Genomic DNA, 23694 nt, shown 5'->3' with positions numbered 1-23694 from the left:
ATGTCTTTTGCCTAGTTTGATTATTGAATTTTAATGATATAGTGCAAATGAAATTGATGATGAATGCGTGTCTCTCAAAGGGTTCCCTAGAGTTGCAACTTGCAAGTAAATAATCCAAGTGGAGCCCTTGCCTTGATGCCTGGTGGGCCGGCCGTAGGCGGTCAAGCGGAAAATGTCGCGGGCCGGATAACTTTTGCAATCATCAAAAATATTTTCTTCTTATCAAAATATCCTGTTTCATCAAACGACATCGCTGCTCTGCTGCCTGGATTCGGGCCGCAGAACCAAGAAACATGAAGCGCAAGCTCGATGCCAACGATGTGCCGTCGATAGAGGCACCGGAAGGAGACGATGAGCCCCAAGCCACCTTTGAAAGCCTCGGTCTCGATCCGCGATTACGCCAAGCGCTGGTGAAGGAGAATTTCTCGAAGCCAACGCTGGTGCAATCCAAGGCAATTCCCTTGGCTCTCGAGGGGAAGGATATCTTAGGTACGCTTCCTTGCGATACGGGATGAATGGCTAAATCAATGTTCTTTTCTGTTCTGTATCTAACAATTGTGTTACTAGCACGGGCTAAGACGGGCTCTGGCAAGACTGCGGCTTATGTCCTTCCTGTTTTGCAATCCATTCTTCAGAAGAAATCAGTACGTATTTTTTTCCCCTTGCGCTGACAGGATCTGTACGAAGGAAAAATTAACGACATTCTTCTAGATTGACCCTTCTCTGAAAGCGACGTCGGTTCTTATCCTCGTCCCCACGAGAGAACTTTCTGAGCAAGTGCAACGTGTCGTGGTATCCTTCTCGTCCTCCTGCGGCAAGGACGTGCGATCCGTCAATTTGACACAAAAAGTGTCTGATTCTGTCCAACGTGCCATGCTTGCCGATATCCCCGACATTGTCATATCCACCCCAGCACGGGTAGTCTCTAACGTCAATAATTCGGCGTTGTCCTTGGACAACCTCACCCACTTGGTGATTGATGAGGCCGATCTGGTGCTTTCTTATGGCTACGAAGATGACATAAATGCTTTGGCCAAAGCTGTGCCACGAGGAGTTCAGACATTCCTGATGAGCGCAACTCTCACGGCCGAAGTGGACACACTAAAAGGCTTGTTCTGTCGAAACCCGGTGACTTTGAAACTGACCGAGACGGAAGATGAAGGAGGTGGTATCAGCCAATTTGCTGTGCGCTGTGCGGAAGATGAGAAATTCCTTCTCACATACGTTATTTTCAAGCTGCAGCTGGTCAAGGGCAAGTGCATCATTTTCGTTGGAGACATCGACCGTTGCTATCGTCTCAAGCTTTTCTTGGAACAATTTGGAATCAAGAGCTGCGTGTTGAACTCAGAGCTACCGGCAAACTCGCGTATACATGTTGTTGAGGAATTCAACAAAGGTGTTTACGACATCATCATTGCTGCGGACGACCAAGAAGTTCTCGGCACGAAAAAGATCAAAAAGCCATCGGCAGCGAAGGATACGGAATCCAACACGGTTGAAGAGGATGCCGAAGCTGAAATAGATGAATCCAGCGACGACGAAGTCCAACCCGCCCAAGATTCCAAATCTCAAGGGAACAAAAAGCAGAAACTCTCTGGCAAACAGAAAGACTACGGCATCTCCCGTGGCATTGATTTCCAGAACGTCGCCTGTGTGTTAAATTTCGATTTGCCTACGACATCTAAGTCCTACACACATCGCATCGGCCGCACTGGGCGCGCCGGCAAAACCGGCATGGCATTCTCCTTTGTCGTTCCCAAAGAAGAATACGGCAAACACAAACCAACAAGCTACCCAACTGCTAAATACGACGAAGCGGTGCTTGCAAAGATCATCAAACGTCAGGCCAAACTCGGCCACGAAGTAAAACCATATCACTTTGAAATGAAACAAGTCGAGTCCTTCCGCTACCGTATGACCGATGCTCTACGCGCCGTCACGCGACTCGCCATCCAAGAAGCACGGGCGCGCGAGATCCGCCAGGAACTGATCAAGTCGGAGAAGTTGCGCCGTCACTTCGAGGAGAACCCAGATGAATTGCGACACTTGCGACACGATGGCGAGATTCGAGCGGTCAGAATTCAGCCTCATCTCAAGCACGTCCCCGATTACTTGATGCCGTCCAAGGGAAAGCAGGGATTGATGGCGGAAGACTCGCAGAAACATGTGAAAATCGGGAAGTCGAATGAGAACCGAATCCGGAAGGCGAGGGAGAGGAATAGGGCTAAAGGGCGGCGAGGTGCAGGGTCTAGCGGTAGGAAATCGGATCCCCTGAAGACTTTTAATGCGAAGGGGAGAAAGAAGTAAATAGAGCAAGAAAAAGTTTAATTTGTAAATAAATAAATAAAAATGGTTTGTTTGTCCTTGTCTTTGCCTCTTTTCTTCCTCTACTTGGTACATCTATAACTAAGTTTCCTATACATCGAGTTTTGACATCACTGTCTCTAATATCTCTCTTTCCTCTGCTCCCTCGCCACCAAAGGAGAAATGAATCCACTTCCCACCGGCTTCGCGTCGTACACGATGGACATGCCTCTCGACCTGGCGAGCCCTCCGAAGAGTGTCTTCATATGCTTTCCACTCGTTGATGTGCCGTTGCTTTTGACGCGCCATCTCAGCCTCCCGGAGGTCTTGCGCCGTAAGAACAGAGCTTAGATCATCGTCCGGATTCCCAAAGCTTGCCGGCACTCGCCGCTGGGATGAATGGGAATGTATAGATGCCACGAGCGGGGTATGTGATTCAGATAGATCATTACTACCAGCATACTTCGCGGGGATCCAGCCAGGGCCAAGACCGATCCATTCAATATCTCGCCACGGCCCATTCCATGATGCTTCAAGTGTGCGAAATGGCTCATCATCTTGCAATGTACGTCCATCCCAGCTCAGGGCGTCAAACCATTGCCCGCAGCCCTCGAGGTCAAGCCATTTGAGACAATAGGTTGCGCGGGAAAGTTTGCGCAAGATATTAACGACTTCAACCCAGTTGTTTTCATCGGCACTGTAGGTATCTGTGCCCCCGGCAGCGAAGGTGAGCGACTTAATCGATGGATGCTCAACACGCGCATTTATTGAGTTCGGCGTAAGCGTTGGAATCGGCCAGTGAGCCAGGGACAAATGAGTGATGGTCGAGATGTGAGAGAGCAAATTGACTAGCGAGCCCCAATTGGCCGCCGTACGTTCAGGATGAGCGAGAGATAAGTATCTCAGATTTGGAAACCGGAGTATATGGGACGGCGACTGGAACAAAGGCGGAGTTGGCGAGTCTACAGCAGGTTCGACGTCGTCCCATGATTCGGGAACAGTCTCCTGCGTCTTTGTAATTGGCACCTTTTCCTTTTTGGATGAAACAAGAAGATGTCTGCTCAGGAGCTTTATGCTGGTCCATTTGCCTATTGCCGCACTAAGATCGAGCCGAGTGACATGACTGGTCTCAGCTTCAGTGACGGAGTCTCCTTCCGGCGCTGGCGCACCAAAGAGCAGATCAAGGTCATTTGTTCGTGATGCCGATACAGCATCAGGCGAGTAAATGGCAATGTAACTCAACAGTAGAAGCTTCAGACGATTCGGAATTTCCACCAGAAATACATTGTCATAATCCAGATGCCAAGGCCAGCTTGTCGCCATCGATTTCAGCAAGACATGCTGCAGGCTATGCTTCGGTGGAAAGTTTATGCCGGGGAGTCGTTCAAGCCGGTATAGTACTTGGTCACGCCCTACAGAGACGGTCTCTCTGTCCGTTGTCGATGTCCTGTTACTCTGTAACCAACTAGACGGAGGCGGCGGGCCAGGGATTCTGCGAAGGAGTCGTCCGCCTACCGGTCGAGCATTTGGGCGCGGTCGCGGCGGCGGCGTTTCTGGCACGTCGAGGATATTCCTGAGCGACGGATGCAAAGTGCGCAGCGTCAAGGGCTGGTGAGGATTAGAGGGCCCATCGTTGGTGGAAGTAGGCACTTGAGTCCGGCGCAGATGCTGGATGAGGTCATTCACTGACTGCGATGCCGAAGCGCGGCTGCCATGCTGGCGCGAGCTCGACGAGGATTCTAGTGACGGGTGGACTGTGCTCGCGGGTTTGACAGACGGGTATTTGTTGTGCTTTTTGGGCATGAAGGACGACGAGTCGACTAGAGTACTCAGGAATGTAAGAGATGAGAGATCTCGGATGGATGGCGGAGAGCACAGAAGTGGTTGGCGCCACGTTCGCCGGGCCGCTTCTGCTTCCCGTCCGCATTTAGTTAGGAGATGGAAAGATTGATCTATTTCTGATTATGGCTCTCTATAGCGTGGTGATAGTACATTTTGGTCTTTTACTTTTGTGAAAGATAAATTCAGGTGTCCCGCACCCAGGATTCATCGTTCATCTTGCCTTCCCTCTTGGGACCCTCGTGGGCCCACGTGTCAGCGAGGCTTGCCTTGGGGTCTTCGTCTGACAGACCTCGCGACCGCCTCAGCTCGACGACGAGGTCGCGCACCTTGCGTGTGCACTCCTTTCGCAGTTCGACTGCTTCCTCTCCGAACATCAGTTCCTCACTCAACACACCCAGCGGTAGCTGTGATACAGCGGGGTTCTTCTTCTCTGCTTTTTCCTTGAGTTGCCTCCATCGCCGCCGCAAGTCACCGAATACCGCATCGATGTCGGCTTTGTCGCCAAACGTGATGCTTATGCGTTTGAAAGGGCGGGGTAAAAAGCGCGGAAAGTCGCGGTCCTCGTGCATGACTTCATCGGTGCCTTCTATCCAGATTGGCACCACGTCGGGGCATTCAGATGACTCCAGGATGAGCCGAGAGACGCCCCATTTGAAGTAGCGCATGATCTTCTTCGGCGACTGGTGGATCTTCCCTTCTGGAAAAATATGAACCCAGGAATATGAATTGCAAGAATATGAAGATGGCGCGAGGATCGAGTCCTCGCCGGTGGTGGTGTATGCGGTGGGAAGGTCGGAGAACGGATCAACGCAGACATTCTGAAGACTCCAGCGTTGACGTTCGATGTTTGCAAAGTGAGGATCTGCAGGAAACGGCCCTTTGGACAACAGCCGGATTCCTTGCGTCATCGTAGATTGGAATAGGCCGCCGTGAGGTGAGTAGGTAAGACGGTGCGTTGGGAGAACTTGTCCGAGCGTGAAGAAGGCACCGCTAGCACTGTTAGTAGTTAGCTATATGGCGCCAAAATACTCGCTTTCTCCGCGTTTTTCCTTACCGTGTAGCCCAACAGATATCGTGACTGCCAAAGGCCCATCGGCGATTATAAGACGGAAGATTGAAGTGGTATCTGAACGGTAAAGCCCCCCAGATCAAAGGGTCATCCATACTAATTTCAAGATTAGCGATATGTTGCATAGGTGGGACGATGTTGTCGCCTGCGTAGTGATATTGTACATACGTACACGCTAATGTGATTCGATACTGTATCAAGTTCCAACGATTGATTAGGGACCATTCTAAAAGCGCCTGAAGGCTAGCATTGTGTTTGTATACACATACCGGTAATCAACCCACGCGTTCTTTGCGAAGGATCCCGCCGCTCATCGAGTAGTTTCGTAAACGAGTCTAGTCCATGTACTTCCAATTCGCTCAATCCCAGAAGAAAGCCGCGACACAGCGCACCGATCTCGAACATGGTCATCGACGACCAGGCCCTCCACCAAGCGGAGGGCTGGTCGGTTGTTGCACCCAAGGACATTGCGATTGAGCCCGAATTTGCGGATGGGTCAGGTCCCAAGTCAAGGGAATTGCTATTATACCTTCCGCATGTGAGGATCGAGCCTGGAGAAACAGCAGCGCAATTGAGAAGCGATTAGTATTGAAATACCATTGGGGAGAGAGCAAAGAAAAAAAAAAAAAAAAAAAAAAAAAAAACTGGCCACTTACGGGTTTTGCTCGTGACTCGTGGCAGACAAGGCGCACGGGCCAGCTCCGCACCTCCGCGGTTTCCCTTGCGATTTTCCGAAACCACCAACAGAAGCAGACGACGCCTTGTCCATCGCTAGTTCTGCTTAGGAAACCATGTTCAAGCCTACGACTCCGCTGCTAGGAGGTTTGCTGTGGTATGTTTCTACTTTCCCTCTCGCTTTGAATGAGAAAGCAACGTACGAAAGGTGTCTCGGAGCCTAAACACTGATTGAAAATCTTTCTTTCCCTCCGCAACAGGAAAATCCCATGGCGCCTCTCCAGCCGACAAAAGTTTCGCCAGCGAAAGCGTCTTCGAGCAGTCGATCAGGTCGTTGATACGGTGGCCGCAGCCCTCGAGCGCAATGGAATGGCCCAGGTGAAGGCAGTTCAACGGTGGTATGAAGAGATGCCACGGGAAGAGGAAATGCTTCCCAAGGACAAATACACGATCTACGACCGGAAAGAAAAGAATTATCGCAAGGGAATTCATAGTGAGTGCTTGCTACAAAACCCCAAAAATGATTCGAAGGAGTAGAACAGATTGTTGATACAATTCTGCCACTCATAGAGCTACCCAAATGGACGAGAGTCAGCCAACGAGTCAACCCTCCCGGATTTTAATTGCCAAAGGAACATTTTCCGTTTCGATCCAGCTACTCCCGATTTACTTACTGTTCTCTTGGCTGAGATGGGCACCGATATAAAAGCTGGCCGGATTTCACCGTCAGGCCTGTGTGTCCAACTACACACACACACACACACACACACACACATCATTCATTGTACTATTATGCGGCTTCGATAAATTATCGTTCGTTCGCCCGCTGTATCTAACATTTTGAGGCATCTTTTATTGGGAATTGTTTCTCCCCTGGCGTTTAATGCAATGTGAAGGGAACAGGTTAGCAAGGAAATTTATCCACGGCTTCTCTATTTAGCATCAAATTATATTGTCTTCTGGTCAAAACTCAATATCGTCTGGGTAGACACTCTTTTCTTTATCTTTTCCTTTTGTTTTTCTCAATGACGGATAATAATAAGAGTGGGAAGAACAGTGGAATGCAGCATAGTTTAAGAGCATAATCACGAGCAAGAAATCCCAACGCCGCTTCGCTGAGTCTGCGAATAGCCGGCTTTCGATGCTGCAAAAACAGATACACAATTCGAGATATCATTCGAGTTGTTATAACATCCCCCGATCGCCTGCCAGTCCTCCAGTTTAGCCCACCTTTCGATTCCGCCGTAGTAGTACGCATTCTTCTGGCTAGTTGGCATAGGGAATCCCCGTGGTGGTCGCCGTAGAATCCAATTTGCTGGGTTGAACACGGACTCTGGGGCTTCCTCTGCTGAGCTTTCATAAAATTCATGCGAGCGAACGTTTGGAACTTCTATCTGCCGGCGTGCTTTGTTGATGGCAACTCTCCAGGAATCAATAGAAGCAATGTGTTTCCTCCTATGCTTGGCTTTGGCTGGACATCTTCGTCGAGAATCAACTACTTCAAACGGTTCCTTCATAGTTCGACGGTCACCATATAGACGCATAACTTCGGTCGATGCACAACAAGGGTTGGTATAAATTAGCCACTTCAGCTTGCTTTGCAGGGTTGCAAATTTAAAGCCTCGATTGCCAGGCTGGCATTCGTTAAGAAACCATGCAAGACTTCTGTCGACTCTGTCCAAAAATCTTATCTCAACATCCAGAATACTGCAACGTTGTTCTGGGTCCTGCTCCTTTGTGGCGATCTCGACTTGCTTATGGATTTTGGGTTCAAAATTCGAATCAGTACCGTTATAAAGACAAGACAGGCTTAATTGAAAGGCTTGAAGATCAGCAGGTCTGGACTGGACTTTGCGGCCCCTTGTACTGACATCAAGCTGGGTAAAGATCGATTCTGAGGCTGCTGTCATTTCGAAAGACTCCCGCGATATGCCCTTCTGTGCTGAGCTACTGCTACTATATGAACCGGACACAGGACTTCCCGGCCGACCCAAAATGCCTGACTGGTGGGGCAAAATAGACTGAAGACTGCCCATCTGCAAACGTGTAGCCCATGCTCGAAGGCTTTTTAATCGACGATAATTGTGAGTGGTAGGGCGTGCAATAGACAGTGTGCCAGTTGGTAGGAGATACGTCGAAGGAGCCATTTTCAATAACCTGTTCAAGTCGCTTGATATCTTCTGGCAGGTTTTCCCGTTATTTTTGGTGGAGCAAGCTGGATAAAGGTATCCTGTGTTGGCAGATTTCACGCAAAACGGGAAGGTTAAGTATGTTGAAGCTCGAGGTTGTAATTGATAAGAGATATTAACGAAGCCACAATTCGTAAGCGCACCATTTCCAGCACGGACTGGGGCAATGGCAGACTTGTCTGGTTTCCAAGGAATCGAATTCTCACATCCGAGCGGATCTGTGTTTCTTCTCGTTGAGGTATCATTGATTTGGCGTTTTTCCTCTGCAGCAAAGCGTGAATCCCACCATATCTGACTATAGTCGTCACAGTCACTCCATGAAAACCACCTACGAAAAGCCGAACGCAGGTTTTTCCATGCCTGTCTTCGAGAATTATAACGATCTTGCGGAATCCAGCCATACCACGTTTTGATATACCGAGTGTCGACCGGCTTGCGGTCTCGTAGAATTCGTCCTAGCGTGAAATAACGCAGGAAATATCCAAACTTCCAAAGGAGAACGGCAAGACCAAAGACCGCAGACGTGACGAGCAGGATATATACGAGTATTCGCAATCGTGCCAGCCCTTTGACGGAGACTGCGGTCTGGAGTGGACGCGGAGGGGGTTTGAATTGATGTCGTGGCAGAATGCGCGCAACGGGCAATGGAGCCATACCTCGAACGCCTGTACGCGGTTAAGCTTCTCGCCATAATGATATTGAGAGTGCTGGCTGTAGGTTGGATGCAGAACTTCAGACTCGCGAAGTGGACAGAAGCTGTCCGGCCGGGAAGGAAGAGACAGACGGCTTGCTCTTTCCCAAGGCGAACCGCCGAAGTTACCAAAGGCATTCTTTCGTTAATATACAGTATGTTGTAGAAAAGGCATGTTTTATGGCGACAACTGCTCCAGGAAGCTAAAACTACGGCAGCTGGACGCATTCATGCAATTCTGAGCTACGGACATGACTATACTAGGTATACACAGCGGATAGAGCTCCATCAATGTGATTTTCCAAGTAGGTCGCCTAAAAGTAGCTAGTTTCATTGTAGTCTAGCCCAATCTATTGAAAAACAGGACAGACATGCGCCAACTTGTGTCAATCTGTTCCATCGCGGCGCTTTTACATACATCAGGGCTTTGATTAGATGAATATAGTGTCTCAATGAGTTCAACAGTCACTAGAAGATTGCTATAAAATATTTCATGACTGAGTTTCTGAATTGAATCACGATGGAGAATATAAAATCTTGCTGTGTTTCTTTATTCATTACTTCAACCAGATATTCACACAACTTACTTTCTATCTTCTCTAAAGGTATGTGGAGGAATGGACCTTTTTCTTTTGAGTCCAAGCCTGATGAGAGTTCTATCATAATATAGCGGCGTTCATTTACATTAAACATAGCAATGGAACCTAAGTTCACTGCTATTATTCAAGCTGGCCCTCCAGCAAAGACGGGAACCGAAGAACTTCCATGTCCTATCCTCGTTGAACTTTCCTATGAGGGCCCGCAGTTAGACAATGTGAATACATCATACATATGTCGTGTGATGGAACGAAAATCCCCCTTTGGAGATGAAGAACAATTTTCTGAGGATATACTGGGACACAATCTCGGCGACGAAACAAGTCTCAACGGAATTATCGTTTTCCGTGATATCCGTGTTCCATCTTATAAGTGTGAATGTCAGCCTGTTATTTTAATGACACATACGGACCTTGTTGCTCCTAAAACTATTCCTGAAATTTACCGGTCAACACACTGGTTTCCTGTCGACCCAAGCTTCCGGAATACTGCATGCACTCTAAGTGAGTCTACCTGCATATGTTAGCATTATACTATGTATTGATACTTGAAATATAGAATAGACCGACATTAATTGGATCGAGCAAAACAAGCAAGTACTACATCGTTACAAAATCTACGAAGACTTTGAGCCTTACTTGCAGGGCGCGGGTGATTCCAGGACATTATCAACAGCCAGCACACTTGTGGACGAATGAGAAACGCACGAGCGCCTGATACTCTTGAGAATGGCACAACTAAATTTTTGTTTTGTCTCTTCTTTTCCAAGTATTAGATCCTTGATTGTTTCAAACTAGGTTTCTTTGGAGTCAGAGGGTGGGGGCAATAGATTCCGATCTGAACTGGTTATGCCTAGTTGTGGAGGAAGCCTTAATATTGATTTAATCTATTAATCATATGATGAATCTTAATTTATAGTTCGTGGAAATTGCGCTTTTCATAAGGTGTCTACGTGTAGACACTCACGGTCCCCTCCCGGAAGCCCTAACTCTAAGAAACCGGTACAATAGAAAAAGCCTTTACCTGAAGTGTGGAAGATTCATGGTTCAATAACGATATACTTTAAGTCGAAATCTCTGAAGTTAAAGAGTAAACAGTGTCTCAAGTAACCATCCACTCCTAGTGTCGAACGTAACTTTGTCATTTCACGCTATCGTACGATCGGATCATATGAACAGTTCAAAACCTGGCATGGCAACCCGGTTTTTCCGAATGACTACTCCATCTGGTTTGACTTAAAATACTTCTGTCCTTCATTTCTAATTTTCTATTCAATGTGAATAAATTACCTTCGCAGCCTCTTTTAGACCAATCGAGTTGGGCGAAATATATCCACAACTTTGAGTCTATCAAGGACTATGTACCTTCGTCGAGAGCACTCTTGGCCATCCGGTGACTACCTTTCGTACGCCCGGAAATTCACCATAAGCAGAAAGAATGAATCAGATGAGCCCATCACTGGAAGAGATACATTCAATCCAATTTTGGCCTCGGACCTGTTGCTTTACAGCTCAGCGGATGAAGGAGACATTCTTTCCTCCGCTGGGATAGTTGACACTAAGCGCGAAACACGCTGGCAACGAAAACGAGCACGACGGGAAAAGCTAATTCGGCAACTACGAGGACAGGGCATAGTCGGTTTCCAATTCAAAGATTTAGGAGACGATGACTCCCCTGGAGAAAGCATCGTTTCATCCATCACAGAAGCAAATAAAGCGCCCGCTGCGAAACTGCGCCGTTATGTTTGGCCACATCTGGAGAGAGCACGCCAACTCCTGAATCCAATACATAATTTCAACTGTCTGTCATCATTGACTGAGCCGGCGTATAGACCTGCTGGAATGTATTATGCGAATCAAGATAATCGTACAAGATACATGACCAAGTTGGCCAGTTCAAATGCACCGACTTTGCCACTTATAGTCTCCCCGGGTGATGGTGGCCTGCCACAGCTTATGGTTGGTAATGAGTGGGTGCTACATCCAGGACGGCGGCATCGCAGATGCCATTCCGAACAGCCCAGGGCGTGGAGAGAACCAAGTCCGGGGCTGTGGACATTGGCAGAAGAGTGATACCTGGGCTTTCTCGGAAGTCATTCATGTACCTGTCCTCCCCTCATCACGGACCTGATAACATCATCGCCCCATTGAACGCCATTGATCCACTATGCGCCTTCAATGGGTCAGGTCGTCTACACAATCAGAGTTGCAATCACCGAGCCATAATATCGGTTGTTCTAAGATGCGTGCATCTTCCGAACCCTACGGCAAAGCGGCTAATGCTTCAACTGCTGCTGAATTTTTCCGCTCCCTCTAAACCTCTTCGAAATGCCATTCCAACGTGCGTTGAGAACTGGGAAGTGAGAAGTGGGTGTGGAGCGGTGAAGCACACCATCTGGCGAGTGGCGTCTTTTAAGCATCAAATTAGAAACGTTGTGATTTGTCGAGTCTCCACAAGCCCCTTAGTGCTCCACTGTGGCTGTGGCTGTTTCCCACAGCATGGGCCTTACTCAAAGTCTAATCCAACCACCTTTCAGAACTCAGAGTTAGCGCGATACTTGATTACTCGTTGCGGGGACCCACAAAACAAGCTACTTTGGCAAGCGATGACTGGCTAAATCTTGCGCTGCTTTTGGGTATATTCGGTGCCGATCCGCCGCAGGTTCCGAAACCCTTCGCAGTCGGCTTGAGTGACGCAATGGATCTGCCGAATGGAGATTTATGATATAATGGCTTTTTTTTTGTTTTTCTATACTTGAGCGCTTCATTGGATTTTACTGAGTATTCGTTGTTTTGGAGTCATATTAATTATACGAAATTTCTAGTGTACGGACTATGGAGCACCGTGGTTGTCCGGATTCGGAAACTAACATGGGCTGAGACCGAGACGGATATGATTCGGCAAGCCGAGTGCGATAAACATTCCTCGGTGAGGGGCTTCCTTGGCTCGGATATAGAAGTATGACGTACCGCATAATCCGCTATGCATATTGCATAGTAATGCAAGCGCTCAAGTGCTTTGTAACCGATAAAGTCCACTTTATATAAGTGGACCGCCCATTAAATCCAGTTTGAGAGACGAAGTGGATGTGCACAAACTTCAACGCAGAAAAAGACAGATTTATTTAACTGCTGGGAAAGTTCCCCAGCCAATCCTTGAACCCCAAATTTTCACCTTATCCCAGTGTCTTGCTTCCACGCTCAAAAGATGTCTGAGCTCGGCATCAAAGAAGAACCCAAGTCGCCGCTCGACAGGCACGGATCTTCTGAAGGTGGCACAATTAGCGAAGAAAGCAACTTGCCCGTCAATCTTTCCAACGTTCTGTCAAGAAAGGAGGAAGAAGGCGACGAAGAAGACGAGTATGCACCGTCGAATGACAAACGGGAGCTAAAGGAGCAAGATTGCTATGACAAACTCGGATACTGCTGGCCCAGATGGAAGAAGTGGTCGTACCTCGCCGCGGTCGCATGTGTACAAGTGTCGATGAACTTCAACACGTCGGTCTATCCCAATGCAATCGCGCCGCTTTCCAAGGCCTTCAACATCAGTGAGCAACATGCTCGAACAGGCCAAATGGCTTATCTTGTTACTTACTCCATCGGTTGTGAGCTGTGGGCGCCTTGGAGTGAGGAGTTCGGACGCTGGCCTATCCTGCAGCTCTCCATGTTCTTGATCAATATCTGGCAAATTCTGGCAGGACTATCCCCGAACTGGGGAAGTCAAGTAGTTGCTCGAGCATTAGTTAGTTTTCTCCCCGCGTCGAACCTTAGTCTTCACATTCGACGGAGCCTTTACAATGTATGGAATGAGACTGACATGACGTGTAGGGTGGTCTTTCAACCGCCGGTGGTAGTGTCACCTTGGGCTTGATAGCCGACATTTACGAACCCGAAACACAGCAATTCCCTCTTGCATTTATCGTGCTCTCTTCCTGTATTGGTACCAGCATTGGTGGCGTGATCGGCGGGCCAATTGAACGATGTAAGTGATGGTCGCTTGGATACCCATTATCCCGTTTATTCTAACAATTCTCGCGTGTTCTAACAGTCCTCTCATGGCGATGGTTCTTCTGGATCCAACTAATATTCGGAGGATTTACGCAAGCCATCATCTTTTTCATGCCCGAGAGTCGTTCAACCATCTTGATTGATAGGGAGGCTAAACGTCGACGTACAAGCGGCGAAGACCCTAACATCTACGGACCCAACGAGCTGAAGAAGCCCCGTGTCTCACTAAAGGAAGCAGGAAAGATCTGGATCCGACCTTTTCACATGTTATTGCGGGAACCGATTGTGCTATGCCTGTCGCTTCTGTCCGGATTCTCCGATGCTCTTATCTTCACTTTCCTAGAGAGCTTTGCCATTGTATACTCTGAGGGATGGGGCTTTGGAATTCTCGCTCAGGCCTGGGCAGTCATCCCCATCAACGTTGCGTATGTGATTGCCTATTTCTCGTATTTCCCGTGGTTTCGCAGAGACGAGTCCATCCGCCAGTCACTAGGCGATGATGCACTGTTGCCCGAACGTCGTCTTAAATGGCTTCTATTCCTCGCACCACTCGAACCAATTGGGCTATTTGGCTTCGCCTGGACCTCTCTCGGCCGCGCTTACAACGTACACTGGATCGGCTCCATGATATTCTCGGCCTGCGTCGGAATCGGAAACTACGCCATCTACCTGTCCTCGGTAGACTACATGGTCGCTGCCTATGGAGTCTATTCGGCCTCTGCCTGCGGCGGAAATGCCTTTGCACGAGACCTATTGGCGGGTGTATCCGCCATGTACGCCATACCCATGTACACGAACATCGGTAACAAATACCCGACCGAGTACGCATCTACGATTCTGGCTTGCTTGTCTTGTCTGGTTGTATTGCCGATCTACGTGTTTTACTGGAAGGGCCCTCAGATTCGCGCTAGAAGCAAGTTCGCGTCTGTGCTTGCTGCTGATAGACAGGCAAATCACGGCCGCCGTGTTAGCAGAACAGATGCCGAGCCTTGAATCTTGTGTTGAGGTTGATGATAATGATATAACGACTATATATAGTTGCATGAAGTACGATTGAAAAGGAGCTCTACCTACGCCCGGGCGCGTGTGCTTGTTTTGAGGTTTGTACATTTGTACATATGACATGATTGTAGATATGAATGTTGCGGGTTGACGAATTTCTTCAACCTCTTTTGATTGCTTATTTCTTTCTGTACCGATCACAGTACGATTATACCATACCTTTTGAGTGTTGTTTCTATTTTATGCCAACTCTTTTTCTACCATTGCAATGTATAAAGTCTAGTATAAAACAGTCGAGGAGGAACGGGCGATGAATAAGTACATAGGATCGGACTATTCCCAATGGCAATATATATGACTTCGAAATTCCTGCTTTATATACAGCTGAAGATCCAGACGTTTCAGGAAACGAAATAGATGTTATATATATAATGAAATATCTGAACAGGAAGATAAAATGTTGAAGGTATCAGCAGGCATGCACGCATAGAATTTTATACCTAGTGGACCGAGCCCACAACACACCCTCTGTGGTTGAACATGGCCTCCGCAGCAGAAATCCAAACACTTTCCTGGCTCACCAAATTATCCCACGTATAAAATAGACGGCAGTCGGCAGCCTCATAGACAAATTGCAGAGGCGTCATGTCATCCCGTTCGCTATACGCGTTCAGAAAGTTCACTCCACCGCTAGTTAGGGCTAGCGGTAATGAATCAAGCGGCCTGGGTAGAGTTGTCTTTACGAGAAGGCGCTCGTAGTCCGTTAATAACACATTGTCTGCAAGTCGGGACGCAACCTGGGAGATCTCGTCAATCGTTTCAAGATCCCAATACTGCCCTCCCCTCACGCCGCCAATGGCCTGCATAGGTTCGCTCTGGGGACGACCTCCGAAAACGATCGATCGGACGCCCAGAGGTCTCATAAGTTCTAGAAAAAGAGCACAGGTAGAAGCACAAAAGCCATCGGTAATCTAACTTAAGGTTAGCTTTTTAGCCATCTAACATTACGCTATTGAGATTAGCTAACCACAACGATATTTTCGGCCACAAAGGGGTTAGGGCTGTGATCAGCGTCCCCTATTCGATCACCGTTGACTGTTTTATTGATTGGAAATACCGCCGTAAAGTTGAATCGTGAGAACAGTCTCGAAGAATTCATGCCATGAGTCTCGTCAGGACCGTATAGTTCGTCCCAAGAGGAGAAGTGACTCCTTTGCTCTGCTTTTACCACCGAATGATAATCAAGTCCGCTTTGACGAATCACAAGTGATTCACTTTCCGTCAGAGATCTATTTCCTCTTGTTTGAGCAAATATCTTGCCTATAAGTCTTATTGCGTCGTGGGCGCGAAATCGTGTTAGGTTGGATATCTCTTGCCCGGGAAAGAGGATCCGAAACAGGTTGAGCCCAGCAACGAGGTTGCCGCCTCCGTTGCCAGACATGTCAATTAAAAGTTTAGATTTTCCTTTAGCAGTCGCAGTGCGAATAAAGTCGCGTGCAGTTTGGGCAAAGACGGCAGTTTCGTTAGTAGGATCATCTGTGTTGCCAGTCAGAAACGTGGGAACGGCAAGGACGGCGATATCATCAAATTCGTCTTTCTGTACAAAGTACCCAGATATTCGATTCCACTCGTCACGCACAACTGCTTGTTCCGGATATCCGTTTGCAGGACCCAAGGGCTCACTGACAGAAGTTGATGGGGCACTAGAAGCCGGCTGGGTGGTGGTGGGCAGACAGACAGAGTCGAATAATGTGCGACCATTAGCCCAAATGGAGTCAGAAATATTGTGGCTGGTCTCAGCGAAGCTTTCAATCTCTATGTAGGTACCATTCTCGAATTCAATAGTGACGGTCGAGTCTGTGGGCCAGTGGCGTAGCTCCCAAACGCCCTGCTCTTCCTCCGTCACTCCTCTGGAGTTTGATGGGAAAGCAAGGTTATATCTCCAATCCACAAGGATTAGTCAACTAAAGACACGTTTTTATGCTGAGGAGTGATAATGACATACTGGGCATTTTGATCCTGCAGTGGCTGATTTGATACATATTGCTCCAAATATTGAGCGACACTAACGTTGTTAATTGAGAGTACTGGAGATACCGTGGTGCTGCTGGCAGCGTAGGCATCCCCGTAGAGATAAACTTTAGGGAGCTCAAATCCGTCTGTGGAAATAGATGCGAGAGCAACAGGGTTCCTAAATGTGAAAATGCCAAGTGAACAGAGTCCAAGGAACAGATGTCCATCATTCGCCGAGGCGAGTAAGCCATGAAGTTCAGAATCAAAGTCAAATTGGCTTGAATATTTGTTTGCTGCTGCTTTCTCCTCAATATTTTGCAGCCCACCAAAGAGATCTATAGCTGGGAGAGTGCCAGGTGTCTCATTTATACCATTTTTAAGTAAATCAACCGTGGAGTGGAATTGAAGATACTTGCGGTACTCTTGTACAAATGTGACTGCCAGCTCAGGCACAAAGGGCATCGAAGAAAGGCATTCTATGGCTAGATAACCGGGTATCTGGCCATTTACTGTAATTTACTCTTCCATGTTAATCAACTTTTGTGCCTGATATTTACTCGGATGAAACTTACGTCCAGTGTTTAAAGCTTCAAGGCCGATTTGGCGCACCTTTTCACACGGCTCTGGCTTCGTATTCACTGCTAGATTTGCTCCTCCCAGGAGTAACCTCCAACAAGTTCCTATTTCAAGCTTCATGGCCTTTTAAACTCATCAATAGACAGGGCGCGCACGGAGTATGGAAGAAGAAGTAGCCTTTTGAGTCTAACTTAGTAGTATTACATAGACGATTTTGAAGAATCTTCGAGACACGAGGTCGAATTCCCCTCACATGAAGACTGGCTTGGTCCAATCATCTTTTACTTAATTCCCCATAGCTAGTCCAAGCCTTCATTGCGCTAGATTAAGTCTAGAAAACCTTTCTATTGTTAGCTATTCTATTTTTCGTCGTTTACATTTATCATAATTTACAACCCAGTATAATGTCTAAGGTCATTAACATGTCTTTATACTAATAGCGAGATGTTCGCTATTTCACTTGCAATTTTCGTCTCCTTTGTACTAACTGCTTTTCATGACAAATCAGAGTGCGTTTTTACACTGGTTATGTTCTAACTTGGTATTAACTATATAAAGTCGGTAAAGTAACAGCGTAGACTTTCACATCCAAGTAGTGTTATAAATTCGCTCCTGCTCAATTTGAAACGCACGCAAGGCCTCAAAGTTGATGCAATCATGCTCAATCCCCCATCCAGTTACTGTTGAAGCTTCGCCGTGATCCCCTTTCACAATAAGAGGTGAGTGGCCCTCTATAGTGAAGCCAGAACCACAAGAAATAGCTTGTCGAAGATATTCAAAGCAATGGTCGACATGCGCATCCCAGTCTGCCTCAGAATACTCGCTCACCACGGGATGGCCCTGCTTTACTTGCCAGTAATGGAAACGAACGAGGTTCTTCGCCTCCAACGTTAGCCTGATGTGTAATAATTGAGACGTCTATTTCCGAATTTAAACCATACCAGGCAATGCATCTGATGGAGCAGAGATACAACGTAGAATTTCCGCGGAGGTGGAGTTGCCATATTTTCGTGGTGGAATGGAGGGACTGTCCCTTCACCTAAACCATACTTTTCCGGGTTCTCAAGATATAGAGCATCATGAGCTCGTGAAAGTTAGCAGGCAATAGACAATATATGTCATGGATTTCATTACCTGCTACTATGTGGTCCCAGTTATGATGTGTTTGGTTGGACGGGCCAATATATTGTTCGTCAGGGCGAAATACCCTCTTGACCCTACTGAAAACTTGCGGTGGGAAGGGATTTGGGGATGACAAGCCTGGATAATTGATAAATCTTGGACGTCTATAGAAGTCGAAGGCTAGGATCCATCCTGTGACAAGGACAAGAAGAAACCCATAGTATGCGACTCTCCTCACACGACCATGACGCTGAGGCACGAAGACCACTTCCTCGTCCTTGCCACTGTCGGATAGAGCATCGTGAAATGTAGTTGAGGACATGGTTAAAGATTTGGTCATTCAAGTATCCTTTGTGTTTTGCCTTCGAAAGAAAACTTTTTCCATCTAGAGGGGAGTCATTGATACATGGAAAACAACCCCGGAGAGCAGCGGTATTCTCGGCACAACATCTCTTGACAAAAGAGTCGAGAATATCGCAGAAGATGGTGTGTAAGAGCGGGGTTATGTGCATATCAAAAAAAGCCAAGTTGCATGATTAATCCATGACCTACTAAGTTCTTTGATATGCATGTACAGGGATCATCAACGGAAGTATTAATCCTGCGCCTTCATGCATCTCGGTGGATCATCACACCTATATGTCGCCATAACTTACCTATGTACAGCTGGAATGTGATGGGGAGCAAAAGCTCTCGGGGAAATTTTCATACGCGCTTTGTATTATCCTCTTTTAGGAGAAAAGGAATTCCCGTTATATTGTCCTCCTCTAAAAACATATATTTCTCTGTTTGGATTGCCAAAGAGTGAATTAGGTGTTCTAAGCGCTGACAATATATCACCAGCAAATCAATATTCTTGTTATTCATTCGAAACCAACAACAATATGGATGCTTCTCCCTATTTCGACAAGCCGGACTTGGATCGGGATGAGAAAATGGAAGAAGAGTCATTATTGAAAGGCTTCCCAGATGACAAGAGTGACTCAAAAAGGTCGATTCCAAAAGTCTATAAGCGATGGCAGAAGACTTGGTCTGCAGTCAACCTGGTCCTGACGGCCACGAATCTCGTCTTTTTTCTGTTTCTCATGCTTGCTCGACATAATAATGAGGAGGCGAAACCTCTTCTTCCTCCATGTAAGTTTCTACTTCCATTCCTTTCATTCAATAAGGGATTGTAATGACATACTTATTTTCTGGTATTTCAGCACCGGCAACTTCAGTCGTTGAGAAGGAGTTGCGTCCATTCACATTGACATCGCCATACACGAGACCTCCCGGTCCCGAGGTTGATCAGATGTGGCACGATCTCGTGAACAGTGAGTCTTTTTAGATGATCCTAACGAACTTAAAGCTTGACATACGGCTTTCCTAGGTGGAGCGATGTTCACTTTGAGCCCAGAGGAATTTGCTGTGCTTAACGACAATCCGAAGACCGGGGTTAAACTAACTCATGACCCTGAGGGACGTTATGTCGGAACCCTCGCAGCTACTCACCAGATCCACTGTGTGGTAATTAAATCGTTCTCCAAGCCCCGCCATTTGCGTTTTTGCTAATATGAAACCGAAGAATTCTCTCCGGAAGGGACTTTGGTTCAATTATAAACATTATATGGATGTCCACGACGAACTCTTTAGCGACAACAATTCACCAGCGGAGCATCTAAGTAAGTGTCTGCCGTCAATCTGTTTATGTTTGGTTTAAAAGGCAGGGTTCTAATGACATGTTTAGTCCATTGCGTCGAAATGCTTCGCAATGCAGTTATGTGTTCTGGCGACGTGTCTGTCATCACTTACAACTGGAAGCCGGGACACGAGGCGCCAAAAGCCAATTTCAAAAGTGTTCATTCCTGCCAGAAATGGGACAAGCTAGAGGAATGGCGCACTATGCATAATGTCACTGGTCAGCTTCAGACATTAGAACGACCAGTTGGCTTGTTGGATGGGGAGCCCGAGAATGTCTTTGGACTTGCTCCAGACAGCACTGCAAATTAAGCCAATACACACGCATGTCAGGTAGCAAGATGTTTATTTCTAGCTCGGTCAAATGATATAGTCCTATGAGTAAACTAAGCCTGCGTTTTGTTCCAAGTTATCGTTTATCACACCATCTGCTGTTGAGATTTCCATCACCTTCCCAAACAAGAATTCGCTTGATACATTCAATGGTAATCGATTGTACGTAAATCTGCAACGTTAGCGTGTCACTGATATGTGAGCACATGAAATGACATCACAGTACAGCAAGTCGCATGGCTAAGGAGGAAAAGGCCGCTGAGTGTCAGTGCACTTGCATATCCACGGCGACCTGCATCTGACAGGGGCTGGATGCAAGACACCGATCAGAGCAGAGATCTAGCATATCAGAAGGTCTGGGCGTAGTATAAGCAGAATCAAATTTCAAGTGGAGAATAATTAAATGGGCTGCATGCATATGGAAGAGGGGTTGCCCCCGTTTCTACTTCATTTCTGAGGGCTCGAAACCCCTCATCGCTTCGCCTGCCACAGTAGTTATTTCAATTTGCAACGAAAAGAATTGTTGAGATAATTATGCATTTGCCGATCTTATCTATATTAATGATAGACTTTTACATTGCATTTCCTCTCAATTCGTTGTCTTTAACTATCAAAATCACATGCAATAATTGAATCTCGGACATCTAGATAACCATCCTCAACACGGACCTTCTTCTTCAAGGGCTTTGCATGCATCCTGTACTGTTTTCCTAGGGCGGGGAAGGCAAAGCCTTTGCCCCGACAGGCTTCAAGGGAATCATGGGTGTGCCTTCGGGCATCTGGTGATCCACAGTCCATTGCCAGATACCCTCGAAGTCTCGACACGTATGCATAGTGTTGAAGTCAGGCCAAGGTCGGGCTCTTTGCTCAATCCAGTGTGCAGTCACGACCCCAATATCTGCATGGCACATGACAAACTGCCTCAACATTTCGACACAATGATCTGCGGATATAGTTAGACAACTAGTCGTGGACCGGGAGACACTCAAATCACACTGACCAAGATGAACCTTGAACGTCTCTTCTTTGTCTTGAAAGTCCGGATCGTGGTTCTTGTAGTAATCATATTTGAAATGAGACGCTTTTCGAAGGAAGTTCTATCACTTCCACAGTTAGATGGCATGGGTGCCGGACTCGGTACCATGAAGACTTACCACGCAATGTAACTATAATAAGCGGAAAGTATCATCGGCGCAGGTTAATAGACAATTCAGAAGGTTAATTCGATGTTTTTCAACTCTTTACCTGATGTGAAAACTCGGGCTGTAGAAAAAAGCCTCCGCCATATTCTGGTGGATTGGTAGCCGCCGTTTCCGGACTTTTTCCTACATTCAGGAATTCTTTCTCAGTCAATGGGATATTTAGAGGTCGAACTATCAATAGTCAGAATCAATGTTTTAGCACGCCAAAAATGAACTTACACATGGAGATCTTCTCCCAGGCACGATCCACGTCCGGGCTTGGAGGACCCCGATATGGTGACGGCCAACGAATAGAGCCATTGAATCTAAATTCTTGCAAAGTGTCCGGGACTTGACCCAGCAGGGGCGCTTTTGAGTTGGTAGATTATTAGTATACTTCAAAAACACTTTCAAAAAGATGGTCACTCAGAGCTTCTCACTGTACGAGGATGTTTCCCTGAAACATTTCTGTTGGAGACCACGATCCGACAGCCACAAATGCACCAGTAGCCAAAACAAAAGAATTACAGACAATGCCCATCCACTGCGTAGGATCCATGCTAAACGACGCAACTTGCTAGGTTTGCGTAATTGCTGTCTTTCGCATTGGGAGCAAATAAACAACCTTGATGGCTCGGACTCGTGATCTTTGTCATCAACATCATTAGCGAGAACTTCAATGTCTGCACGTATGACGTTGTAGCCCCGAAAGACGTTGTATAATGTAAACTTATCAAACAACCCCATGGTGTGTGAATTGGGAAGACTATAGGATTCGCCTAGAAGGAGGTAACAGAGTAAAAGAACAAGTTGAGCAAGTATGCTGTCGTTATTCAAAAAGGATAATTTGCAGTATAAAGCAGAATAAGTCACCAGGGAGCACATTTAATCTAATTGGCTTATGATTTTGCAGGGGATAAATGTCTGTTTGATTCAATCAATGCCTGGTTGTTAGCGCATGAGCTGTTGCATCCGTGCCACACGCGTCCTTGTCATCACAATTTTCGATGGCTACCACGGTCTTCATGCACATACTGAATTCAATTCTAGCCTTTTTCTGCACCTTGCATGGAATATCCAGCATTATACATTGGGTATATATGCAGTTGGACCAATAATATGAGGCCGTGAATATCACCCTCATGACTTCGCAGGCAACCAAAAGTTACCGAGCACTTGGTCTTGATGCGGAGATATACGTAGTAGAATACTTTACTTCAACCCTGACTAAAAATTTGCTTTGAGAAGATATTTACCTACAAGTCACTAGACCAACTTATACGTCTACACGTAATTTCCAAACAAGTGTCCAGGTATTAATAAATACTAAAAGTTCTAGCCATTGTTTCTTTACTTCGTCCAGTACCGGTATCTTCTCGTTTGATACTGGAGCTTTGAATCGCTGAACACCCCTATTTCTTTTCATCATAGCCATAACTAGCCCAGACTCCATCAAGAGAGGTGAAGAGACCTGCGTCCACCTCCTCAGTGGCCCCATCTTCGCGTTTCTTTTTCTCATCGTAGCCGTAGCTCGCCCAGACACCGTCTAGCGAAGTGAAAAGTCCAGCGTCGACTTCTTCGGTGGCGTCTTCTCGCTTTTTCTTCTCATCGTAGCCATAGCTCGCCCAGACACCATCTAGCGAAGTGAAAAGTCCAGCGTCGACTTCTTCGGTGGCGTCTTCTCGCTTTTTCTTCTCATCATAGCCGTAACTGGCCCAAACCCCATCAAGGGAGGTAAAGAGGCCTGCGTCTACCTCCTCAGTAGCAGCATCAGTTGGGACTGCGGAAGACTGTTAGCACTTGAAAACATAGCCTACATTGAAGTGACAACCAACCTGGGGCGGCAAATACACCGCATTGCACAAGAAGAGCAGTAAACAGTAGGGACTTTGAAAAATACATCTTCAAGTAATGGAATATTGGCAATCTGGATATTGGTAGATGTCGTTGGAAAATCTTTCAATTTCAGATAAATGGCTGCCCTGGTAATCCTTGTGTTACTCTGAATATATTATCAGGTGTAATTTAACAGTTTAAATATTTGTCTCCTGGTGAGGATCTGAACTTTATGTCTTGGGCCAATATTTCTTGGGGTTTCAATTGAGGCGCGCACCCCGAATTCCCCTCACTCATCCATGTTAAAGGGCAAGAAGTCTGGCAGGTTTTCTTCTCAAGAGCTCAAGCGTACTATGATGTGTCAGTATGGTTACAAGTTTTAATCCACACCCGAATGTATAGCATTATAAGCGAATTATACCCTCCCACCCCCTCTTTTAACCTCTTGCGGTAGGGGACGTGCATCCTTTTGAAGGGCTCTATTATTATTGCTCATGATCATTTTCAGCTTAGCCACGTCTACAACAACATGCAACCCTGACTTGCATATCCAAATCATAAATGCATGAAAATTGGC

The 23694-nt window shown here is 46.8% G+C and overlaps 11 protein-coding genes across 11 annotated transcripts; 5 read left to right on the top strand and 6 right to left on the bottom strand.

Moving 5' to 3' along the window:
* Positions 1 to 293: 293 nt before the first annotated feature.
* UA08_01267 (ATP-dependent RNA helicase dbp9) lies at positions 294 to 2307 on the top strand (the record flags this gene model as incomplete). The annotated part of the gene is made up of 3 exons (XM_020260912.1): positions 294 to 489; positions 568 to 644; positions 712 to 2307. The coding sequence occupies 3 exons, from the start codon at positions 294 to 296 to the stop codon at positions 2305 to 2307; spliced, it is 1869 nt and encodes a 622-aa protein (XP_020123695.1).
* Positions 2308 to 2415: 108 nt separating this feature from the next.
* UA08_01266 (hypothetical protein) lies at positions 2416 to 4107 on the bottom strand (the record flags this gene model as incomplete). The annotated part of the gene is made up of 1 exon (XM_020260911.1): positions 2416 to 4107. The coding sequence occupies one exon, from the start codon at positions 4105 to 4107 to the stop codon at positions 2416 to 2418; it is 1692 nt and encodes a 563-aa protein (XP_020123694.1).
* A 221-nt stretch (positions 4108 to 4328) lies between these two features.
* On the bottom strand, positions 4329 to 5683 carry UA08_01265 (hypothetical protein; the record flags this gene model as incomplete). The annotated part of the gene is made up of 4 exons (XM_020260910.1): positions 4329 to 5142; positions 5201 to 5311; positions 5388 to 5406; positions 5485 to 5683. 4 exons carry the CDS (start codon positions 5681 to 5683, stop codon positions 4329 to 4331), a joined length of 1143 nt encoding a protein of 380 aa, XP_020123697.1.
* A 323-nt stretch (positions 5684 to 6006) lies between these two features.
* UA08_01264 (hypothetical protein) lies at positions 6007 to 6513 on the top strand (the record flags this gene model as incomplete). The annotated part of the gene is made up of 3 exons (XM_020260909.1): positions 6007 to 6047; positions 6151 to 6383; positions 6461 to 6513. The coding sequence occupies 3 exons, from the start codon at positions 6007 to 6009 to the stop codon at positions 6511 to 6513; spliced, it is 327 nt and encodes a 108-aa protein (XP_020123696.1).
* A 462-nt stretch (positions 6514 to 6975) lies between these two features.
* On the bottom strand, positions 6976 to 8733 carry UA08_01263 (hypothetical protein; the record flags this gene model as incomplete). Its single annotated transcript, XM_020260908.1, has 1 exon — positions 6976 to 8733. The coding sequence occupies one exon, from the start codon at positions 8731 to 8733 to the stop codon at positions 6976 to 6978; it is 1758 nt and encodes a 585-aa protein (XP_020123699.1).
* Positions 8734 to 9467: 734 nt separating this feature from the next.
* On the top strand, positions 9468 to 9930 carry UA08_01262 (hypothetical protein; the record flags this gene model as incomplete). Its single annotated transcript, XM_020260907.1, has 2 exons — positions 9468 to 9870; positions 9926 to 9930. The coding sequence occupies 2 exons, from the start codon at positions 9468 to 9470 to the stop codon at positions 9928 to 9930; spliced, it is 408 nt and encodes a 135-aa protein (XP_020123698.1).
* Positions 9931 to 12574: 2644 nt separating this feature from the next.
* On the top strand, positions 12575 to 14550 carry UA08_01261 (hypothetical protein; the record flags this gene model as incomplete). Its single annotated transcript, XM_020260906.1, has 5 exons — positions 12575 to 13108; positions 13195 to 13348; positions 13415 to 14340; positions 14413 to 14474; positions 14508 to 14550. The coding sequence occupies 5 exons, from the start codon at positions 12575 to 12577 to the stop codon at positions 14548 to 14550; spliced, it is 1719 nt and encodes a 572-aa protein (XP_020123701.1).
* Positions 14551 to 14876: 326 nt separating this feature from the next.
* On the bottom strand, positions 14877 to 17085 carry UA08_01260 (hypothetical protein; the record flags this gene model as incomplete). Its single annotated transcript, XM_020260905.1, has 4 exons — positions 14877 to 15347; positions 15404 to 16316; positions 16382 to 16898; positions 16962 to 17085. The coding sequence occupies 4 exons, from the start codon at positions 17083 to 17085 to the stop codon at positions 14877 to 14879; spliced, it is 2025 nt and encodes a 674-aa protein (XP_020123700.1).
* Positions 17086 to 18971: 1886 nt separating this feature from the next.
* UA08_01259 (hypothetical protein) lies at positions 18972 to 20079 on the top strand (the record flags this gene model as incomplete). Its single annotated transcript, XM_020260904.1, has 5 exons — positions 18972 to 19221; positions 19293 to 19403; positions 19460 to 19596; positions 19655 to 19751; positions 19817 to 20079. 5 exons carry the CDS (start codon positions 18972 to 18974, stop codon positions 20077 to 20079), a joined length of 858 nt encoding a protein of 285 aa, XP_020123246.1.
* A 731-nt stretch (positions 20080 to 20810) lies between these two features.
* Positions 20811 to 22028, bottom strand: UA08_01258 (hypothetical protein; the record flags this gene model as incomplete). The annotated part of the gene is made up of 6 exons (XM_020260902.1): positions 20811 to 21043; positions 21101 to 21197; positions 21255 to 21266; positions 21346 to 21473; positions 21522 to 21650; positions 21722 to 22028. 6 exons carry the CDS (start codon positions 22026 to 22028, stop codon positions 20811 to 20813), a joined length of 906 nt encoding a protein of 301 aa, XP_020123247.1.
* A 665-nt stretch (positions 22029 to 22693) lies between these two features.
* UA08_01257 (hypothetical protein) lies at positions 22694 to 23183 on the bottom strand (the record flags this gene model as incomplete). Its single annotated transcript, XM_020260901.1, has 2 exons — positions 22694 to 23061; positions 23117 to 23183. 2 exons carry the CDS (start codon positions 23181 to 23183, stop codon positions 22694 to 22696), a joined length of 435 nt encoding a protein of 144 aa, XP_020123238.1.
* Between the last annotated feature and the right edge of the window lie 511 nt (positions 23184 to 23694).

Source organism: Talaromyces atroroseus (genome assembly GCF_001907595.1).
Source record: "Talaromyces atroroseus strain IBT 11181 chromosome Unknown scaffold_1, whole genome shotgun sequence".
Taxonomy (NCBI): domain Eukaryota; kingdom Fungi; phylum Ascomycota; class Eurotiomycetes; order Eurotiales; family Trichocomaceae; genus Talaromyces; species Talaromyces atroroseus.
This window is presented reverse-complemented; position numbering and strand designations above follow the sequence as displayed.